The sequence below is a fragment of the Lolium perenne genome, chromosome 4 (assembly GCF_019359855.2).
Source record: "Lolium perenne isolate Kyuss_39 chromosome 4, Kyuss_2.0, whole genome shotgun sequence".
Classification (NCBI taxonomy): domain Eukaryota; kingdom Viridiplantae; phylum Streptophyta; class Magnoliopsida; order Poales; family Poaceae; genus Lolium; species Lolium perenne.
In genome coordinates, this window is record NC_067247.2 from 227,638,542 (window position 1) to 227,655,800 (window position 17,259).

The 17,259-nt window shown below is 43.7% G+C and overlaps 2 protein-coding genes and 1 long non-coding RNA gene across 3 annotated transcripts; 1 reads left to right on the plus strand and 2 right to left on the minus strand.

Moving 5' to 3' along the window:
* Nucleotides 1-1,891: 1,891 nt before the first annotated feature.
* LOC127323278 (DNA-directed RNA polymerases II, IV and V subunit 6A) lies at nucleotides 1,892-4,664 on the plus strand. The gene is made up of 6 exons (XM_051351432.2): nucleotides 1,892-2,048; nucleotides 2,748-2,781; nucleotides 2,872-3,041; nucleotides 3,117-3,168; nucleotides 4,170-4,237; nucleotides 4,328-4,664. Exons 1-6 carry the CDS (start codon nucleotides 2,017-2,019, stop codon nucleotides 4,395-4,397), a joined length of 426 nt encoding a protein of 141 aa, XP_051207392.1. The 5' UTR covers nucleotides 1,892-2,016; the 3' UTR covers nucleotides 4,398-4,664.
* A 519-nt stretch (nucleotides 4,665-5,183) lies between these two features.
* On the minus strand, nucleotides 5,184-6,927 carry LOC127323277 (protein POST-ILLUMINATION CHLOROPHYLL FLUORESCENCE INCREASE, chloroplastic). Its single transcript, XM_051351431.2, has 6 exons — nucleotides 6,664-6,927; nucleotides 6,452-6,536; nucleotides 6,101-6,179; nucleotides 5,881-5,994; nucleotides 5,657-5,769; nucleotides 5,184-5,555 (listed from the first exon to the last, which is right to left on the minus strand). Exons 1-6 carry the CDS (start codon nucleotides 6,849-6,851, stop codon nucleotides 5,328-5,330), a joined length of 807 nt encoding a protein of 268 aa, XP_051207391.1. The 5' UTR covers nucleotides 6,852-6,927; the 3' UTR covers nucleotides 5,184-5,327.
* Nucleotides 6,928-10,131: 3,204 nt separating this feature from the next.
* On the minus strand, nucleotides 10,132-12,979 carry LOC127323247 (uncharacterized). Its single transcript, XR_007865479.2, has 3 exons — nucleotides 12,713-12,979; nucleotides 12,483-12,605; nucleotides 10,132-10,195 (listed from the first exon to the last, which is right to left on the minus strand). It is a non-coding gene; the product is annotated as an uncharacterized lncRNA (long non-coding RNA).
* Between the last annotated feature and the right edge of the window lie 4,280 nt (nucleotides 12,980-17,259).

Consider the following 17,259-nt stretch of genomic DNA (forward strand, 5'->3'; position numbering starts at 1 on the left):
AAAGATCTACGGTTTCCTCCGAAGTTAACCAGGGGAGGGATGAGAGCTTCACCTCAACAACGCCGCCAAGAAGGGAATAACGCACAAGGGCGCCTACGCCATTGGCTTCGGCCACCACCACCAAATACAAGGCTTTCGCTCGGACCTAGCTCGCAAACCTCTACCCCATGCCTCCACCGGATCCACCAACCTCCATACGCCGACCCCGAGGTCACGGCCCAAAATGGTCGACGGCTTCGCTCCACACAAGCAGCCACCACACTACAAAGAGCCACCTGCTCTATCTGCCACACCGGCCCCAAGGTCGTGTCCCAGATTAGTCGATCGGTCTGCCATCCAAGTAACCGAAACAAACACCATAGAGAGCCGCCGCTCCCCATTAGACAGAGGGAGTATTATTTCTCTATTTTCCCTCCCATAGAACGATTTTAAAAGTTTCGACATGGTTTAGACATACAACCAGTAGCAGTCCAATGGGGAGAAAATCTTATGCAACCCAGATCGCACATGGCAGGACGTTGGACCACCTTCGAAAATACGAATCTCGAAGGAAACCACCACTTATACCAAATAAAAAACCAAATCCACTCTACTTGACCACTATTTTGCGTGTTATGCCGCCTCATCATCAGACCGACCACTGCTTCGCCTATCTATGTAAGAATGAACTAGATTTGGGTCTAAAGTGAGGGTTTTGGAGGAGCCGTTGCTAGTCCCCAATCGACCGTGTTTGGATTTACCGAATCCCAGAGATGAACTCGATGAATTAAAAAAATAATCTCTAACACTCGCACCTTCTACCGGATTTACGATCAATGCGGGGATCATAATGGACCTCTACCAATTGGAGGCGTGGGATCTCTATTTCACAGAAGGATACAAGAGGATCAAAAGAGAGAAAGCTTGGCTTGGGAAGGAAGAAGATTATTCACGTGAGTGGTGTTTTGGAACATGGGAGCATATGCTCCCTCTATTTTGAAATTCATCTTACACATATTTTGAATTTTTTAAAAAATGAAACAAAAAATTTGCACGTACATCTTCACGTGCTACACGCTCACAAAGTTGTTTCATAAAAAATGGACTTGTCATATGACGTGTGTAAAAAAGACAAAACTCAGTGCTAAAAATAATGCTTTTTACAAGATAAATTTTCTCTTTTTTACATAGACCGCAAAAAAAATATTGATTTTTTCGTGAAACTTGACGAATGCACATATATTATGGAGATGTACACGTAGAATTTTTTGTCAAAAACTTTCAACAACTCGAAATATAATTTTTTGGTATAGAGAACATACGCACCGGGAGCCGAATTGAATTTCCGTTTTTGTCATTTCATTCATATAATATATCCAGTTCAGTATAACTCCTGGACCATATATAGGTCAGTCGGTCAGGGCACGTACAATGGGATGATGTCAGCCTTCCCTTAGAGATGCCACGTCAGATTTTTGCTTAGTTGGAAGAGAGAGAATGAATACAGAGAAGGTTGTCTTCCCTTAGCTAAGAGATCATCTCTTAGGAAATAAGGGAAGGCTATTTTCTCCATTGTATCACATATGTCTTCCCTTAGCAACAAATTTCCTACCAAAATTTAATTATTCATATTAATTGCTAGAGATAGCTGTAAGAGATAATGCGTTGTATGAATTATATCTAATGCCTTCTCTAGCTGATGTGGCGGGGTAAGGGAAGGCATGTCTTCTCTACCATTGTACATGCCCTCACGCACTTGACAACACAAGTCACACAACCCACTCGCTGAAGCATCGTTGATTCGTTGGTTTACAGGCCACCGGTGAGCTGCTCTTCCCGGCGCTTCCTGGTTGCTTTGAGATTCGTATTTCCATATGTGCCCTAGCCAGTATATTAAGATTCGTGCTCGTATCGATCCTTCTCCCAGGCGTTCATTTGTCCAGGCTCCAGGTCAGTTCCCCTCGTCCTTCCTATCGCTATTCTCCCAAGCCCGCGGCGGCGAAACCCTAGAGACGGGAGCACTCGGCGGCCGGAGCCATGGCGGACGACGATTATGAGGCTGACATGGGGTTCGCCCCTCTCTTTCTCTCCTCTCGCTCTCTCTCTCATGCTTATTTCGTGTGATCGCTGGAATCTAGGCTAGGGTTTCCGACAGGTAGCGGTCGATAGGGGCGAAATCTGTTTCCTTCCTTTCTTGATAACATTTCCGCTGCTGGGAGTTGTTCCCGGACGATTGAATTGGCGCTCAACATGGAAGTAGTTATTTGATACCACGGGTGCTAGGTACGGTTAATTGGGTTTCGAAAGCACGCGCTCTTGGTGTTGAATCCGCACCGCTTCTCACATGTAATAAGCAACACGTTTGCTTGTCGATTGACGAGGCCATATTTTGTCTTGAGTAGCAACTCGAAGCAGTTTGTGCGAGATAATTTTCACAGCGTCTGGAGGGCAAGATGTAGGTATTCCTCATCTGGTTTGGATATTTGTGTGCCTCTGGATCGTTTTGAGGCGGCGGTTAAATATTTCAGTTGAAAGATTAATTGCGCAAGCTCCATCAAACTTAGCGGGAGCTGTAAAGTCTTGTGCATCTAATTGGGACAAGAATTTGAGCTTGTTTTTTGGTTGGTTAAATAGTTGGTCAAGTCTATCTATTCAGGATGCCACTGTCATTATGTGACACTATTATGGGTCTAATTGCACAAACTAAAAGAGTACACATTATTTTGCTGATTTAATTATTGAGTTGCGATTCCTCATTTCTTATGCAGATACGAGGATGAGCCTCCAGAAGCTGACATTGAGGTGCATATCCATTGCTATTTTCATATACTGCTGTTATTCTTCAGAAAAAAAGAGCTGGTAGCTTAACTTGATGTAACTTCGCTTTAATAGGATGGGGTTGAAGAAGATCCTGAGAACAATGAGGATGCCCCTGATGACGTGGTAGGGGGTGAAGGTGAAGAAAAGGAACAGGATAAGACTCCGCGTCCGCGCCATACAACAAAATATATGACCAAGTATGAGCGTGCGCGCATCCTCGGTACACGTGCTTTGCAGATAAGGTATACTTCTATCTGAGTACACCTTACAGTGAACGAGTTCATTCATCCAAGTAATTGACCCTTCCGTATTTGTAGCATGAATGCTCCAGTTATGGTTGAGCTTGAGGGAGAAACTGATCCTCTTGAGGTAAAGCTACACTTATCTTTTGCTTGCATATACCTTTAATCTAGGCTCACAGATAACAATAGCCTTGATTGGTTGCTTTCATTATTTCAGTTTCACTTGTCACACTGTACTTCTCTTTCTAGCAAACTCTGATAGTATATTTCAATCAATATTTAATTTTTTGATAAAGATTGATCTTGATACCTTGGAATTCGTCATGCCCCTGGTATTAAAAAGCCATGTTTATTTATGAAGCTACTTTATGCCTAGCTGTAAACTTCAGAATATGCCCTACAATTATAAGATTGACATTCTCGATGTGTATGACCATCTCATCGTTTAATCTAGGGATGTACTTCATATCCAACTATGAGCTAATGATATACAGTATTGTTGGAAGTATTTATGAATGCCACCAGTTACTGATGAAGTTATGGATATCTGTTGTTCTACTGGATTATCAGAATGCTTTCTTTTAATATTGTATCTAATTACGCATTTGTTATCTTGAAGCTTAAACGTTCCATTGACAAGGAAATATACTTATGCAGTTATATGTATTGACATTTTACACTGTACAGGCATACACTACATACATCCTTTGCTGTACTACGTTGTAGTTATGGTCTTATAAAGCATATAGCTAGATATAACATTATAAGGAAATCTGTATTACATGGTAAGACAGCGAAGGATGCGTACATGTATAGCTATCTTAAACCAAAATGATGTCCTTGTTTATTGTTTATAGTTCTACCTTTCTCTGGAACACAGTTAACAATTTGTGTTCTGTTTGTCAGAAAAAGTAACCTGAATAGTTTTAGTTGAGAGCACTAAAAGTGTGAATGATAAATATTTTTAGTAGGAACGAAGGGTAACTGGAATGAAACTTGATGTCAATAACTTGTTACAAACGCACCAAGATGGTTTGTCTCACTTAGTGTAGAAAATGTTACCATCAGTTAAGTCAATTGTAATTGTAAAATTGGCTGCTCTGCTGATCGTAGTGTCTTTGTTTTCAGATTGCCATGAAAGAATTGAGAGCACGTAAGATCCCCTTCACGATTAGGCGGTACTTACCTGATGGAAGGTGAGACTTGAAAGAAAAGCAATCCTCACTTCTCTTCCTGCCTATCATGTACTATATAGCCTCATTTTTATTTACTTTGTGTTGAAATAGTTACGAGGACTGGGGAGTCGATGAGCTCATTGTTGAGGACTCCTGGAAGCGTCAAGTTGGCGGGGGCTAAAGCTGGTAGACTTTTCGGCATGAAAGGCTCTGTGCTGCATCTGAACTTTGCCCTCGTAGCTATCCTCTTCGTTATATGCAAGTCTATCACTGAAGTAGTATGAACTATGAACAATGTTATGTTACCGTACCATGTGTGTTTTGTGTCTGCCTTGTGTTGTTGAACTGTAATCGAATTGCATGGTTGGAACAGTTTGCTTGGACCATTGCTGTCAAGCAGCACAAGTTGAACTGAATTATGTGAATATCCTATGGACCTTTAACATCACTAGTTGCTTTTATCCGTTTGTGACCAATGTTGTTTATGCAAGTGAAATCCTGTCCTTTTTGTGGGCACGGTACAGGGCTTCCTGCAGGTTAAGTACCCAATGTTGTTTATCCGTTTGCTTTTATCTTAGGTTTTCACCCTGAAGATAGTCTTCGCTCTCAAAACAATACCTTCAATAAAGATATTGACATAACAGTTAAACCCAAACCTTGGATTTCACCCTTAAAGGTAAAACTTCGAATTTCACATCTGCTGCCGCCTCCACTTTCATACTACTGTTGCGAAGTCTGGAACATTTGTACTGTACTTTTGCCTAATCGGATAACAAATTCTCATTTTTTACTAGTGAAAAAGAGAGGCACAGCCACTAGTGGCGGCTTCTCTCTTTGTTTTATAAGCACTGTAAGGTGGAACAGAAATGTCTTTCTCATGTCATGTTTCCTCGATATATTAATCATCCTTTTGCTAATTGATGCACTATCATCAGTAGCATCATCGACCATGTCCTAGGTAGTAGTATTGACTATCACAGCACATGTACTGTACTATCATTGTTTGTGTTATCGTATCACGAATTCTCTCTTCTTTTATACAAGTGAACAAGAAGGGCACATCGACCAACTCTTTGTTCTAGTACAAGTGAACACTGCCAAGAGGTGGTGGTCACTCCTCCGAATCAGAGTCCAGCGGGCAGGTGCCGTCATCGATGACGGCGAGTGGATCAAACATGTGCGAGGCCGGATCCATGCATCCGCTCACAATGTCCAGCTTGCACCGGTCTCCACCTTCTTCGTAGTAGCTGCCCATTTCGCAGCTTGTGATGACGATGTTTTCATCCGGGAAGATGGCTCTGTCGCAGGCACCCTCCATGTTGAGCTCGTCTGCCAGCCCCTGCAGGTAACACCATCATCAAAGTTGTTACCCACTTCCATATACGATGGCCTAAGAGAAAGACAAAAATACATACTGATTGAAGCTGGAGGAAGGCATACCTCGTTGAAAAAGCTCAAGGGCTTGCCGAGCCATGGTTTGGGGACCTTAAACTTGAGGGTGTATTCCCCATCCCATTCACTTCCATTTGTGAAGGAGAAAACCAGTGTCGTGGCTGCAATAGCACACGACTATTATCAGTATTCATAAAAATAATCTTTGTCTAGAATACAGTACTACTGATAAAAAAAAATCTAGCTCAAAGATGCTAGAAATGTGCACACACCATGCTGCGGCACTCGAATCCTGATGGTGTATATGGGGGGATCGGCTGATCCCCTCTCCTGCAGCGTCATCTGCCTCGGCTCACCACCGCACATGATCGGCTGGTTAAACCCCCCTGCAGGTAGGTTAAGCCTCGTCAGTTGGCTAAATATGCACAAACCGAATCAATCTTTATCCAGACACTTGAACACAAGATGGTATGTGGAGTCTGTTTTAGCTACCGTTGAACGCGACGCCGAACTGCTCGTTAGGTGTCAGCTCGGTCGTCCCAGGGTTGTAGAATATCTTCAGGCCCTCTCCCTGCCACACACGAATGTTTGCAAGGATGGTTAGAATAGAACTATAATCCTGAGAAAAGCAAAGATAGATAAAGCTCAGACAGTTGAGGGTGTTCCCCACGAATTAGTTCGTTGTGCCTGAACCAGATCCAGGTATCACATGAACGACATGTATCCAGTTTTGTTTCACAGAAAAATGATTAACATCAACTGAATTAGCGGCTGTTTCTTTTGCACCCACGGACCCAACCGGCTGACTTGATTCATGCAAAGGGCTGAAGACAACTTTCATACCGGGGCAGGAGGAAGGCCGCTGGTGGTCTTCCAGTAGACCGGTGCCTTTCCTAGCTCGAACTCTGCCCACGTCGGGAGCGAGCACCTGCGACGATTAAACACTTGAAAAAATTAGCTACGGATCAAACCAAACACGGATGCATAGCTAGCTAGTAGCTAGGAGTACTGGACGAGCTCGGGAACAGAACAATCCAGGTATATAGCTATCTTACTCCTTGGTCTGCGGCACCGAAGCCGTTGCCGTTTCCGTCGCCGTGGCAGAGGCGGTTGCGGCCGCGCGGACCGCGGCCGAGAAGCTCCGGCAGGTGATGACTGTGGCACGCGAAGGCCGGCTACGGCGGCGGTGGAAGGCGGTGGCGCCGCCGCCGCTCAGGCGGCTGCAAGAAGAGAGCGTGGCCATCGTGTCCTGTGACGATATCTAGTTTGCTTGCTTGCTTCGGTTTTGCAGGTGTGGTTCAGTTCAGAGATCAGCTTCTTGCGCTCGCTGGAGGCATATATAAGCGTGGATAGATGCGAGCGTGCTTGTGTGGTGAGGAGGTGGCAACGACAGGGTGGATGATGCTACTGGTGAAGAATTGTTGGACAACTGAGACGGCATGCTAGATTTTTTTTCGTTTAGCTAGGGGACAAAACAAAGCTCAAAGATGGGCTCTAGATTTTCCCATGGGAAAAATCTTCTCCACATAGTCGAAATATCTTCTTTCTTACTGTCTGTCACTGGATTTTTCCTTGCTCATGCTTCTTTGCTCACCGAAGCTTACCATTGCTCTGCCCAACGTGAAAATAAAGAAGAGGTGGTTTTCCGCAAACAATAACAAACAGTTTCAATTCCTTCGAATACTACTGAAAATGAACACGAGTGCGAGAGCGCGGCAAGCCCCAATGCTATGATTATTGCCAACAAGAAGAGAGTGATACAAGCTACAGTACGTCCATGGCGGCATGAGCATCCCCGAAGACCTCGTCAATAAGGTGGAAACATAGGTGCCCAAAATGTTGCGTGTGATATTGCAAGAGTTGGAAACCCCATGTACCACAATTCTAATTCATGTCGATGGATCTAGCAACTAAACGCTTGGATGCTAGTAGAGACGTTATAGCTCACAGTTGTGACACTCGAGACGGAGAGTTTGTGGGATTCGCAAGGAGCTGTTCAAGGGATCCGATGAATCGAACTGCACTACCCCGACACGGTGCACATGGGCGTCTAGTGGTAAAACCATGACGTAATCCCTAAGCATAGATCCTCGCTATGCAAGTGCTCGCACCACTGCATATTCCAACAATGATATGGTAGTCACATTACCAAAATCGACGACGAGATCATACAAATCATCCTATATGGACATGAGAGGAGATGCAGGTGGAGATACATGCCTGTTTCTTCCCGAATTACTACACAAGGGACGCCGAAAAGCTTGAGGAGCATAAGCAAAGAAACCACAGAGATGAGTGTGCCATGATCCGAGCTAATGTAGAAAGGTTATAAGAACAAACAACAAGACGATTTTTTTGACCAAATTGAATACTCCAATCAAGTAGAATGTCAAAACTTGTCAACCTTACAACACCTTAGTGGAATTGGTCCATTAAGCAACTAGGGTAGAAACAAGTAACAGTCACTCTTTCCAGCTTACAATGCACATGCCACAACATACTCTCTGAGTTCCACATGAAATGACTTGGTATTCACTCCATCGCCGTGAAGAAGTGTTTGTAACCTCAGGGTACAAGACGAGGTCAAGTGCAAGCCGACCCTCCCCCTCAAACCAACAAGGGAGCACCCGACTCTAGGGTCGCTTGCTTAATGGCATCCACTTGAAAATCTCATGCCATTATATGCTTAAAATGCTCTCCCACACCCGAACAGATGCCCGCCTACGATTACATGGAGGATACGATGGAGCATATCCTTGGTGCCCCTTCTCCAAGACGTTGTGGCATGAGGTTCTGTCTTGGATTAGATCCACTGCCCATCCCTGGTTGTCGAGGCTGACTTCGCTGAGTGGTGGGTGCTGGTGATGCGATCCACACCCAGAACCATGCGCAAAGGAACTTCGCCATTGATTATGATCAGGGCATGGTTAATTTGGAAGCATCGAAACGAGACCTTCTTCGACAACTCTAGTCCCTCAATATCCTCGCAGCTGGACACGGTTGAAGATGAAGCAAGAATCGTGGACGAGCGCAGGTGCGAGGGGGCTTCGTTAGGTTCTCCCCTAGTTAGCTTTCGGGTTTAGTTGTATGTTATGGTGTTGGTCTTCTCTTGAACCTGTACATATAACCTTCTTTTCTATGAATGCATCGAAACACAAATGCTTTCGAGCGTATTTGCGAAAAATATGCTTAAAATGCCAAGATGATAGTCACAAATCGAGTGAGTGTAGTGACCTCACCCGGTAGGGTGCCAATCTCTATGCTTTAATTGTGCTAGTCCCTGGATCAATCGTTAGCACACACAGTTTAAGATATAATACCAAGGAACAAAGGTCTTTATTACATCGCATGATCCATCGGAAATAAAATAGTTCATTACAAATTGCATAGCTCATGGCTAGCGTTTATTCAGAGTTCACAACGGTAAAGTAAAAGCATGGAGCCATCTTTCTTCATGATGCCACAGGCAGACATGTTGAGCGAAGACTCGTGATCCTAATCCAGCATTACTTAATCAGAGTAGTGACCTGCAACATGAAAGGTTACAGCCACAAGGGTCAATACATTTTGGAATTGTATTGGCAAGATGTCATATGGTGGACACAAATGGCACCTAACACTTACATGATTATTTGGCTAAGTGGAGTTTGGCCTTTTTGCAGAAAGCATGCATTTTCCCTATCTTTTTGAAATCAACATTTTATTTGGAAAATATATCACCTAAGAGCATGAACCCAGGTTCTCATCACGCTGGCTCACCAGGGATAGACACCAGACGATCCAGCTACTTACTTTACTACCCAAGTTTCCCACAAAGTTTTAGCTTAAGAAATTGGGATGAGAGAGATCTTCCAACAGCTCCAGGTCCAGTTGCTCAAAGTTGTCCGTAACCGGGGACACGGCTAAGTACATAGTTTTTTACACTCTGCAGAGGTTTGTACACTTTACCCGCACTACTTAGTCAGCCCCTTTTTCCACCATGATGCTCATTTTGCTCAAATGGTTGGGAGAAGACTAAGACGAGACTATTTTCGGAAGTAAGGCCCTGAGCCCTCAGGACGGACCCGTACCAACCTACACATCTACATCTGCTGGTCACGTCGGGACAGGTCCCTACCACCTACTTAGTCAAGACAGAGCCCATATGCCATGCGGATGTACAAGAAGCTACTAAACATGAAACCTGTCCAATCTCTTTTGTTCCTGAGCGGCGGACCCCACCAATTTTCACCGTGCAGACGCTCCACTCATACCAATCCGCCCAGGTGTTTCATTTATCAAGTTGTTTTCATTTATAACAAAAACATATTTCTTCATCTCATCTCATCATGATATCCCAACCACGTAACTAATAGCATGGCTAAGCAAAACTACCTACGATGGCAACTTAAGAGAAACTAGAGGAAATCCTAAGACTATAGGATTAGCATAGCATAGCATATACTTTGAAAACATCCTACACATGCAATATCTACTAAGTAAAAACTACATGCATAGAAAACATAGGACATGAGTGACACTTGCCTTGGTGATGAGGAGAGGGATTGGTGCACTCGTCACAAAAGCACTCCTGACAATCCAAACAATCTACAAACCAAAACACTACATAAACACACATACATAGACAAGCACAAGAAATAAAATATGAATGCATATGTGAGTTAAATTTAACAAAACACACTTATGTACTTCTCTGGTTGTATTCTATATGCATGATGCCATGGTCATAATTTTAGTGTTGTTTAATATATATTTAAAACATTTTCTAACACTAGAAGGGTCTATAACACTATATAAAATATAGAAATGAAATAACAGAGACAAATTAATTCTTTTATTGTACTACTGTACAAAGGATTTGATTTTCAGCTAACATCAAAAAGAATCGCTCGAAAATATTCTATAGAACTCATTTTATAGCCAAAATACTCTAATTTATTTTCTGCAAAAACTGTGAATGAACATGATGCAAAAGTGCAATATGATGCATCTATAATATTCTACGCATTTTTAAGAGTTCAGGGACATATTATTTATCTCGTTCCGATTTGTAGAACTCCGGATATGATTTTTACAAGGTTTAGCATTGCGCGGACTAAATCGAAAAAGATAAAAAATATATTCTACCGTGGCAAGGTGACGTGGTCTCTTTGATTCGGATACAGGTTCAGGTTATATAAAAAAAACACGTTGAAATATATACTTAGTTGGCCCCAAAATAAAAAGTAAGATTTGGCTTCCATAACCAATGTCTGCACGCGCACCAGAGACTAGTAGCAGGATTTTAGAACTAATACTAAACGATGAGATCACCTCCTCTAACATTAGCCATCAGATGAGATCAGCAGTTAAGTGTATGTGTTGGGGAGTGCTCCGGTGTCCCCCCCCCCTCAACTCCATATTTCTAAAAAATTGGAGCTGCTCCAGTTTTTTTTTTAATCTGTGGAGTTGCTTTAGCTTTTGTACAAATACGTGGAGTTGATTCTGTGGAACAGAAAAACACGGAACGGCTGTTTATTTACGTCCCACTGCTACCGGTAAGTGACCAAAACATTACGCACGTCTTATCTTTCTCCCCTTCCCGCCCAGACTCTTCCCTGATTTGACTTCACCGCAACGCGATTCATGCCGCGAATCGAGGCCGCCGGCAAAAGAATCAATGTACCTTTAGCCGGAGTCAAACTTGTCTGATTCATTCTTGCTTCCGCGCAAATCGAGTTATAGCTTGTTGCCGCTGCCAGAAGCTTGTTATGGGCGCCTCAACCAACTTGGTGAGGCGGCGTGAGACGTAGTGGAGGTGACAGCAAGCTACTGGCGGCGACGGTAGTGAGCTACAACTCGATTTGCGCAGCGGCGAGAACGAATCGGACAAGTTTGATTCCAGCGGAAGGTACGTGGACTCGTTTGCCGGAGGCCATGATTCAGTGGCGACAAATGTATATCACGTTGCGGTAAAGTCAAATGGCGCGGGAGGAGAAAGGAGAGAGATAACATGTGACCGCTCCAACATAAAAACACGAAGTGGCCGTAATTTACATCCGACTGCTACTGATTAGTGACCGAAACGTTACACACGTGTTATCTCTCTCCTCCCTCCTCTCGCGCCATTCGATTTCACCGCAACGTGATTTACATTTGTCGCCACTGAATCATGGCCTCCAGTGAACGAGTCGACGTACCTTTCGCTGGAGTCGAACTTGTCCGATTCGTTCTCGCCGCTGCGCAAATTGAGTTGTAGCTCTCTGCCGCCGCCAAGAGCTTGCTGTCACCTCCACTACATCTCACGCCGCCTCACCCAGGACGAAGTTGGTTGAGGCGGCCACAACAAGCGGCGGCGGCAACAAGCTACAACTCAATTTGCGCGAAATCAAGAATGAATCGGGCAAGTTTGACTCTGGCTGAAGGTACATTGATTTGTTCGCCGGCGGCCTCGATTCGCGGTAGGCGTGTTGTGGTGAAGTCAAATCGGGAAAAAGTCTGGACGGGGAGGGGGAGAAAGATAAGACGTACGTAACATTTTGGTCACTTATCAATGGCAGTGGGACGTAAATAAACAACTGCTCCGTGTTTTTCTGTTCCACGGAACCAACTCCACGTATTTGTACCAAAAGCTAGAGCAACTCCACAGATCAGAAAAAAATTAGAGCAACTCCACAGATCAGAAAAAAAAAACTAGAGCAGCTCCAATTTTTTTAGAAACATGAAGTTGAGGGGGGGACACCGGAGCACTCCCCGTATGTGTTAGTGGGGATCTAGCTAGCTATTTCCCTGTGTACGCACGAGCACACGCATACGTATAAAACTACCCTACATCAGCACGGTGGCCGATCCCAGCGATATACAAGGATTTAGAAGGCTTGGGTTATACTTATACCTATCAAAGCACGAAGTCGAGACGAGGTTGATGGCGAAGTAGACGACGACGGAGCGGAAGGAGTCAGACGGAATCACTCGTCAGAAATGCTCCCGTGGACTGTGGCGTCGGTCGCCGACGAACCTGTCGAACCAGAACAAGAAAAAGCACAAAACCTTGTCGGGTAGGTGCCCAAGGAATCAAGGAATCGAATGGAGGCAGAGGGAGGTCAAGGGGACGCCGGTATCCACCGTAGTCGTCGACGAACGGCAGCAGTTTCCGTGAGATTGCGAGATGGTTTGCGAGCAGCCTGGTGGCTCTCGTTCTGTAAGGTTTGAGGGGAAATGGAGAGGATTGACAGGGCTATTTGTAGGACAAAACGGCTCATCAAATGGTGCCTTAAATCTCCGGGAATCAAAGAAAAGAGAAACGCAAGAAACTGAAAACGGCCGGGCTCGTGCTCGTGCATTGTCTGTTCGTTGCTGAGCTTGAAGACGCTGACGTGGCTGGAACCCACTCGTCAGTAGGTGGAGAGAGAGAAAGAATAGGCAGCTGGTCAGGTTTGGCCTGGGCAGGTCGATTCATTCACGTTGGCCATATTCTTTTTTAAAAAACGAATTTCCTTTCCCTTTTTTCTTCTTCTTATTACTTGAAGCTATTTTGATTCAAAACTGACTCAAACAAACTCAGAAAAAATTAAAATAAAATATTTATGGATTCCTTGTTAAATGTACAACATTAAGGAACCACTTTTAGTTCAAAATAGTTTTGACAAAATCGAATTTTGGCATACATGCCTATATAGTTCCATTTGCATTACTTTGTTTTTTTTTTGTATAACATTCAATTTTTTTCCTAGGAATGCAAATATGCCATGATGCTTATGAATGCAATGCATGTATTTTAATATTTGAACATTTGGGATGTTACAGTGAGCGTCCTAAAAACTCTGACATAGTGATCAACGAAAGGCGGACATAATGAATCAATGAGTGAGGGAAAGATAGAAGCCATAGGACAAGTGGCAAGACTTCGAGATGGAGGAGGACACTCTCATCGCAAATAATAACAATGTCATTCTTTTTCAAGAAGTTGGAGTGGGTGGAAGCTTACTACCTCCGATTCATATAATTGTAACTAATATAGATGTATCTAGAACTAAAATATGTCTAGATATATCCATATTAACGATAATTAATACGGATCGAAGGGAGTAGAAAATCTAGCACGAATAAGTCGAACAAAGTCTTGCCTTTGTTATATGTCTTACTAGCACAGAACCTGTGCGTTGTTAGGGCGCAACATTAAATTAAGTGAACACAATTTAATATGTTTACGGTCTGTACTCGATCGAATCGAAGTGCCAAGGAATTCTCGATCGATTTGTCTTTTCCACCGTGCAATAGTTAAAATCACAAAACATACACCGAATTTGCAAGAAGATGGAAGTAATTGTTCAGATGGGCAATATTCTCTAGCTCACATTTTATTTTGCTTTTCCGATTCCAAATAATACAAGTGGCATATAATGATTACAGATGGGTTTAAAAAGTGCTAGAGAGTAGAGACTAAACATGTATGAGGAAGATCCACTTGAATTCGGCTGGGTCTGCAGCGGTGGAACTATTGTAAGATTTCTTTTAAGTACCAATGCAAGTAGCAAGTACTTTTTCCCGCAAAAAAAAGCAAGTACTTTTAAAAATTATATTTCCACTAAAAATTGCATAAAAGCAGTTGCGCATGAATCTTTAGAAAAATTATATACACATAATGCAGTAAATAAATTAATGCACATATTCTAATTGCTACGATGGGTTTCTCTCTGCTCTAAGATATAGAGTTACCGCACCAGCTTTGACAAAGAATACCATGGGCATTATGTGATGTACAAACCGTACGTATCAGGTTCTGGAATCTACTGATGAAAATGTTACATAAACAAATTCTCCAACAAAGGGTAGTTTTTATTTTCCTGCGATATGCTTCATCTACGCATAATATTATACCAGAATTAGGAGAAGAACCGTGCATTGCTTAAAGCGGAAATAATTTAGGGGATATCTAGTCCCAATGCATGTGTGATTTCCTTTTTAAATAAAGGGTGCTTCATTACTCAAAATATTCAAGTATTACATCCAACTTTGCATAACTAAGATGCACACAGTCGTTTAAGTATCAAGTCTGAAGAAAAATATAAGAGATCGATCGAAAGAAACTAGACTATGCTAGTTGGCTTCAATCCGCCTAAAATGCAGCCACCCATGTCGGGAAATAAACTCCTTGACCGTGTTCTCCAACCGTGTAGACACCTCCATAAAGAGGTCTCGGTTCTCCAAGCGCTGAAATGATGACCATGAACGGAGCAAAGCCGTACATCAGTAAATGACCTGCATGGGAGAAGAATTCTTGTCATTGAAAACCTTATCATTTCTACATAGTCATAGCGTCCATACTACTGCAATCACGCCCACTCTGATAAGTGGTTTATACCTAGTATCTACCCCATTTAGCCAATTGCCAAATATATTTGCAACGCTACGAGGCGGGTATAAGGTAGAACCCATCTGAATGATTGACCATATAGATCTAGCAAACCTACCGTTGAAAAAAAGATGTTTTATTATCTCATCTTGTTGACAGAAAATACATCTCTTCAATCGTGCCAGTTGCGTTTAACAAGGTTGTCTTGCGTTAAAATCACACCGCGATAAACGTACCATGCAAAAAAAAATTCGTTTTCAGTGGTATCTTCATCTTCCAAATGTACTTATTAATTATAACCGGTTGACTAGGAATGGTAAGCGCCCTGTACAGTGAATTGACCGAGAAAACCCCACTCTCGGTGAGGCTCCATCAGAATTCATCAGTCTCCTCAGATAGTTGTATTGAAACTAACCTCTGTAGCAATTCATTCCAACTAGTCAATCGCGGACCAATTAGACCACGCCTGACCATCATGGAGGGAGGAGAAGTTTCCATAACCTTCTGCAAGGTGTCTCCCTTATGACGAAAAATATTGTACAAAGCTGCATATTGTTTCCGAAGAGTAGTTGTTCCCAACTATCTATCTTCCCAGAACCTAATCTCCACCCCATTGCTTATGGAGAAAAAATCAAAAGGGAAAAAAGTTTTTCTTAGTTGCCATAATGCTAGCCCAAAAGTGAGAGTCTCCAGGTTTTCAAAATACCTGAGATAGCGCTTTTGAGCCCACATACTTTTTCCTCAATTAATAGCCTGGCTAGCCATTTACCTAGCAAATCCCTGTTCTTAACTTCAATATCATGAACACCAAGTCCACCTTGATCTTTTGGATGGCATACAACACTCCATTTAGTTAACCAATATTTCTTCTTCTCGATGTCCCCTTGCTAAAAGAATCTTGAACGTAGATAATCTAATCTCTTCAAGATTCCTTTGGGTAGACAGAAGAAAGATGTCAACACCCGGATTTTTAAGTCCAGATGCCTATTATGCCATACATCGCAATCCCAGAAATATTGTTTTTGCGAGACATAGTAGATTGATATCACAGAACATCATTCATTACAAACCATAATTGTCTTACAACAAGGGATCACAGGATCCAGTCTTGCAGCATAGTTGATCTAAAGATCAAATACAAAACACACAGCGGAAGAAGCGTAGTAGCGGTCCATCTGTTCCACAGGCAACGCTTGACGTCAGGAGTAGTCCTAGTTATTGTAGACGTCCTGCTGTCCACCATCCTGGTACTGTTGGTTCTCCTCCTCATAGTCTGGCCATTTGAATAGTCAGGGACACAACCAGGAGTACTTTAAAGTATTCACAAACTAATACTAGTGTAAGTACTAACAATTTTAGTAAGAGGGTTCTAAGCTCTAGGTTCATTTGCATAAAGCCAGTTTTATTTCATTGTACCCGGAGTAGGTGTCGAGGAAGCATAGCGATTCCGACCCCGCAACCTCGTCGATGATCTGGTCGATTCGCGGTAGGACGAATGGGTCCTTGGGGCATGCATGGTTGAGACTGGTGTAGTCGGTACACATGCGCCATGTCTTGTTCTTCTTCAGCACCAAGACTGGGTTTGCCAGTCATTTGGGGTGTTTGATTTCTATGATGAAGCCGATGGCGAGTATCCGGTTCACCTCTTCGGCGATTGCGCGTCGACGCTCTTCGCCCACGGATTGCATCGCTTGCCTAACGGGGCGTGCGGTGGGGTCGACGTGTAATTTGTGCTCAGCAAGTTCTCTCGGGACACCCGGCATGTCAGACAGTTTCCATGCAAAGTTATCTCGATTCTCACGGAGGAACTTGATGAGCGCGCTTTCCTATTGGGCGGACAGGCCCATCCCAATGGTAACTTGCCTACTCGAATCATTCTCTACAAGATCTACTTGACGAGTATCGGTTGTGGGCTTGAAGGTTGCTGCGGACGAGTCAAGCTCAGTCGGCTTCTCGAGGATGGCGGGGTCGTTGCGGTCGACTGGGTACTTGGCGAGCTCGACGATGTTGTCGTGTTCCTCGGCGATGATGGCGTCAGCGAGCTTGGCGCTGCTGTCCTCGCACTCCAGTGCCATCTCCGGGTCGCCGTGGACGGTGATGACGCCACGGGGCCCGGGCATCTTCATCATGTTGTAGGCGTAATGAGGCGCGGCCATGAACTTGGCGAACGCCTGGTGACCAAGGACGCAGTGGTATGGGCTGCGGAAGTTGACCACCTCGAATGTTATCCGCTCGGTGCGGTAGTTCACAGGTGTGCCGAAGGTCACCGGCAGCGTGACCTTGCCGATCGGGAAGGCCTTCCGCCCCGGGACGATGC

Bases quoted from the DNA above. Each gene is read 5' to 3' on its own strand.
- LOC127323277 (XM_051351431.2), bottom strand. From the start codon at position 6,851: ATGGCCACGCTCTCTTCTTGCAGCCGCCTGAGCGGCGGCGGCGCCACC. The intron at 5,770-5,880 runs GTGTGTGCACAT...GTGCTATTGCAG, and splicing joins GATTCGAGTGCCGCAGCATG to CCACGACACTGGTTTTCTCC. The intron at 5,556-5,656 runs GTATGCCTTCCT...TGTTACCTGCAG, and splicing joins CCTTGAGCTTTTTCAACGAG to GGGCTGGCAGACGAGCTCAA.
- LOC127323278 (XM_051351432.2), top strand. From the start codon at position 2,017: ATGGCGGACGACGATTATGAGGCTGACATGGG. The intron at 3,042-3,116 runs GTATACTTCTAT...CCGTATTTGTAG, and splicing joins ACACGTGCTTTGCAGATAAG to CATGAATGCTCCAGTTATGG. The intron at 4,238-4,327 runs GTGAGACTTGAA...GTGTTGAAATAG, and splicing joins CGGTACTTACCTGATGGAAG to TTACGAGGACTGGGGAGTCG.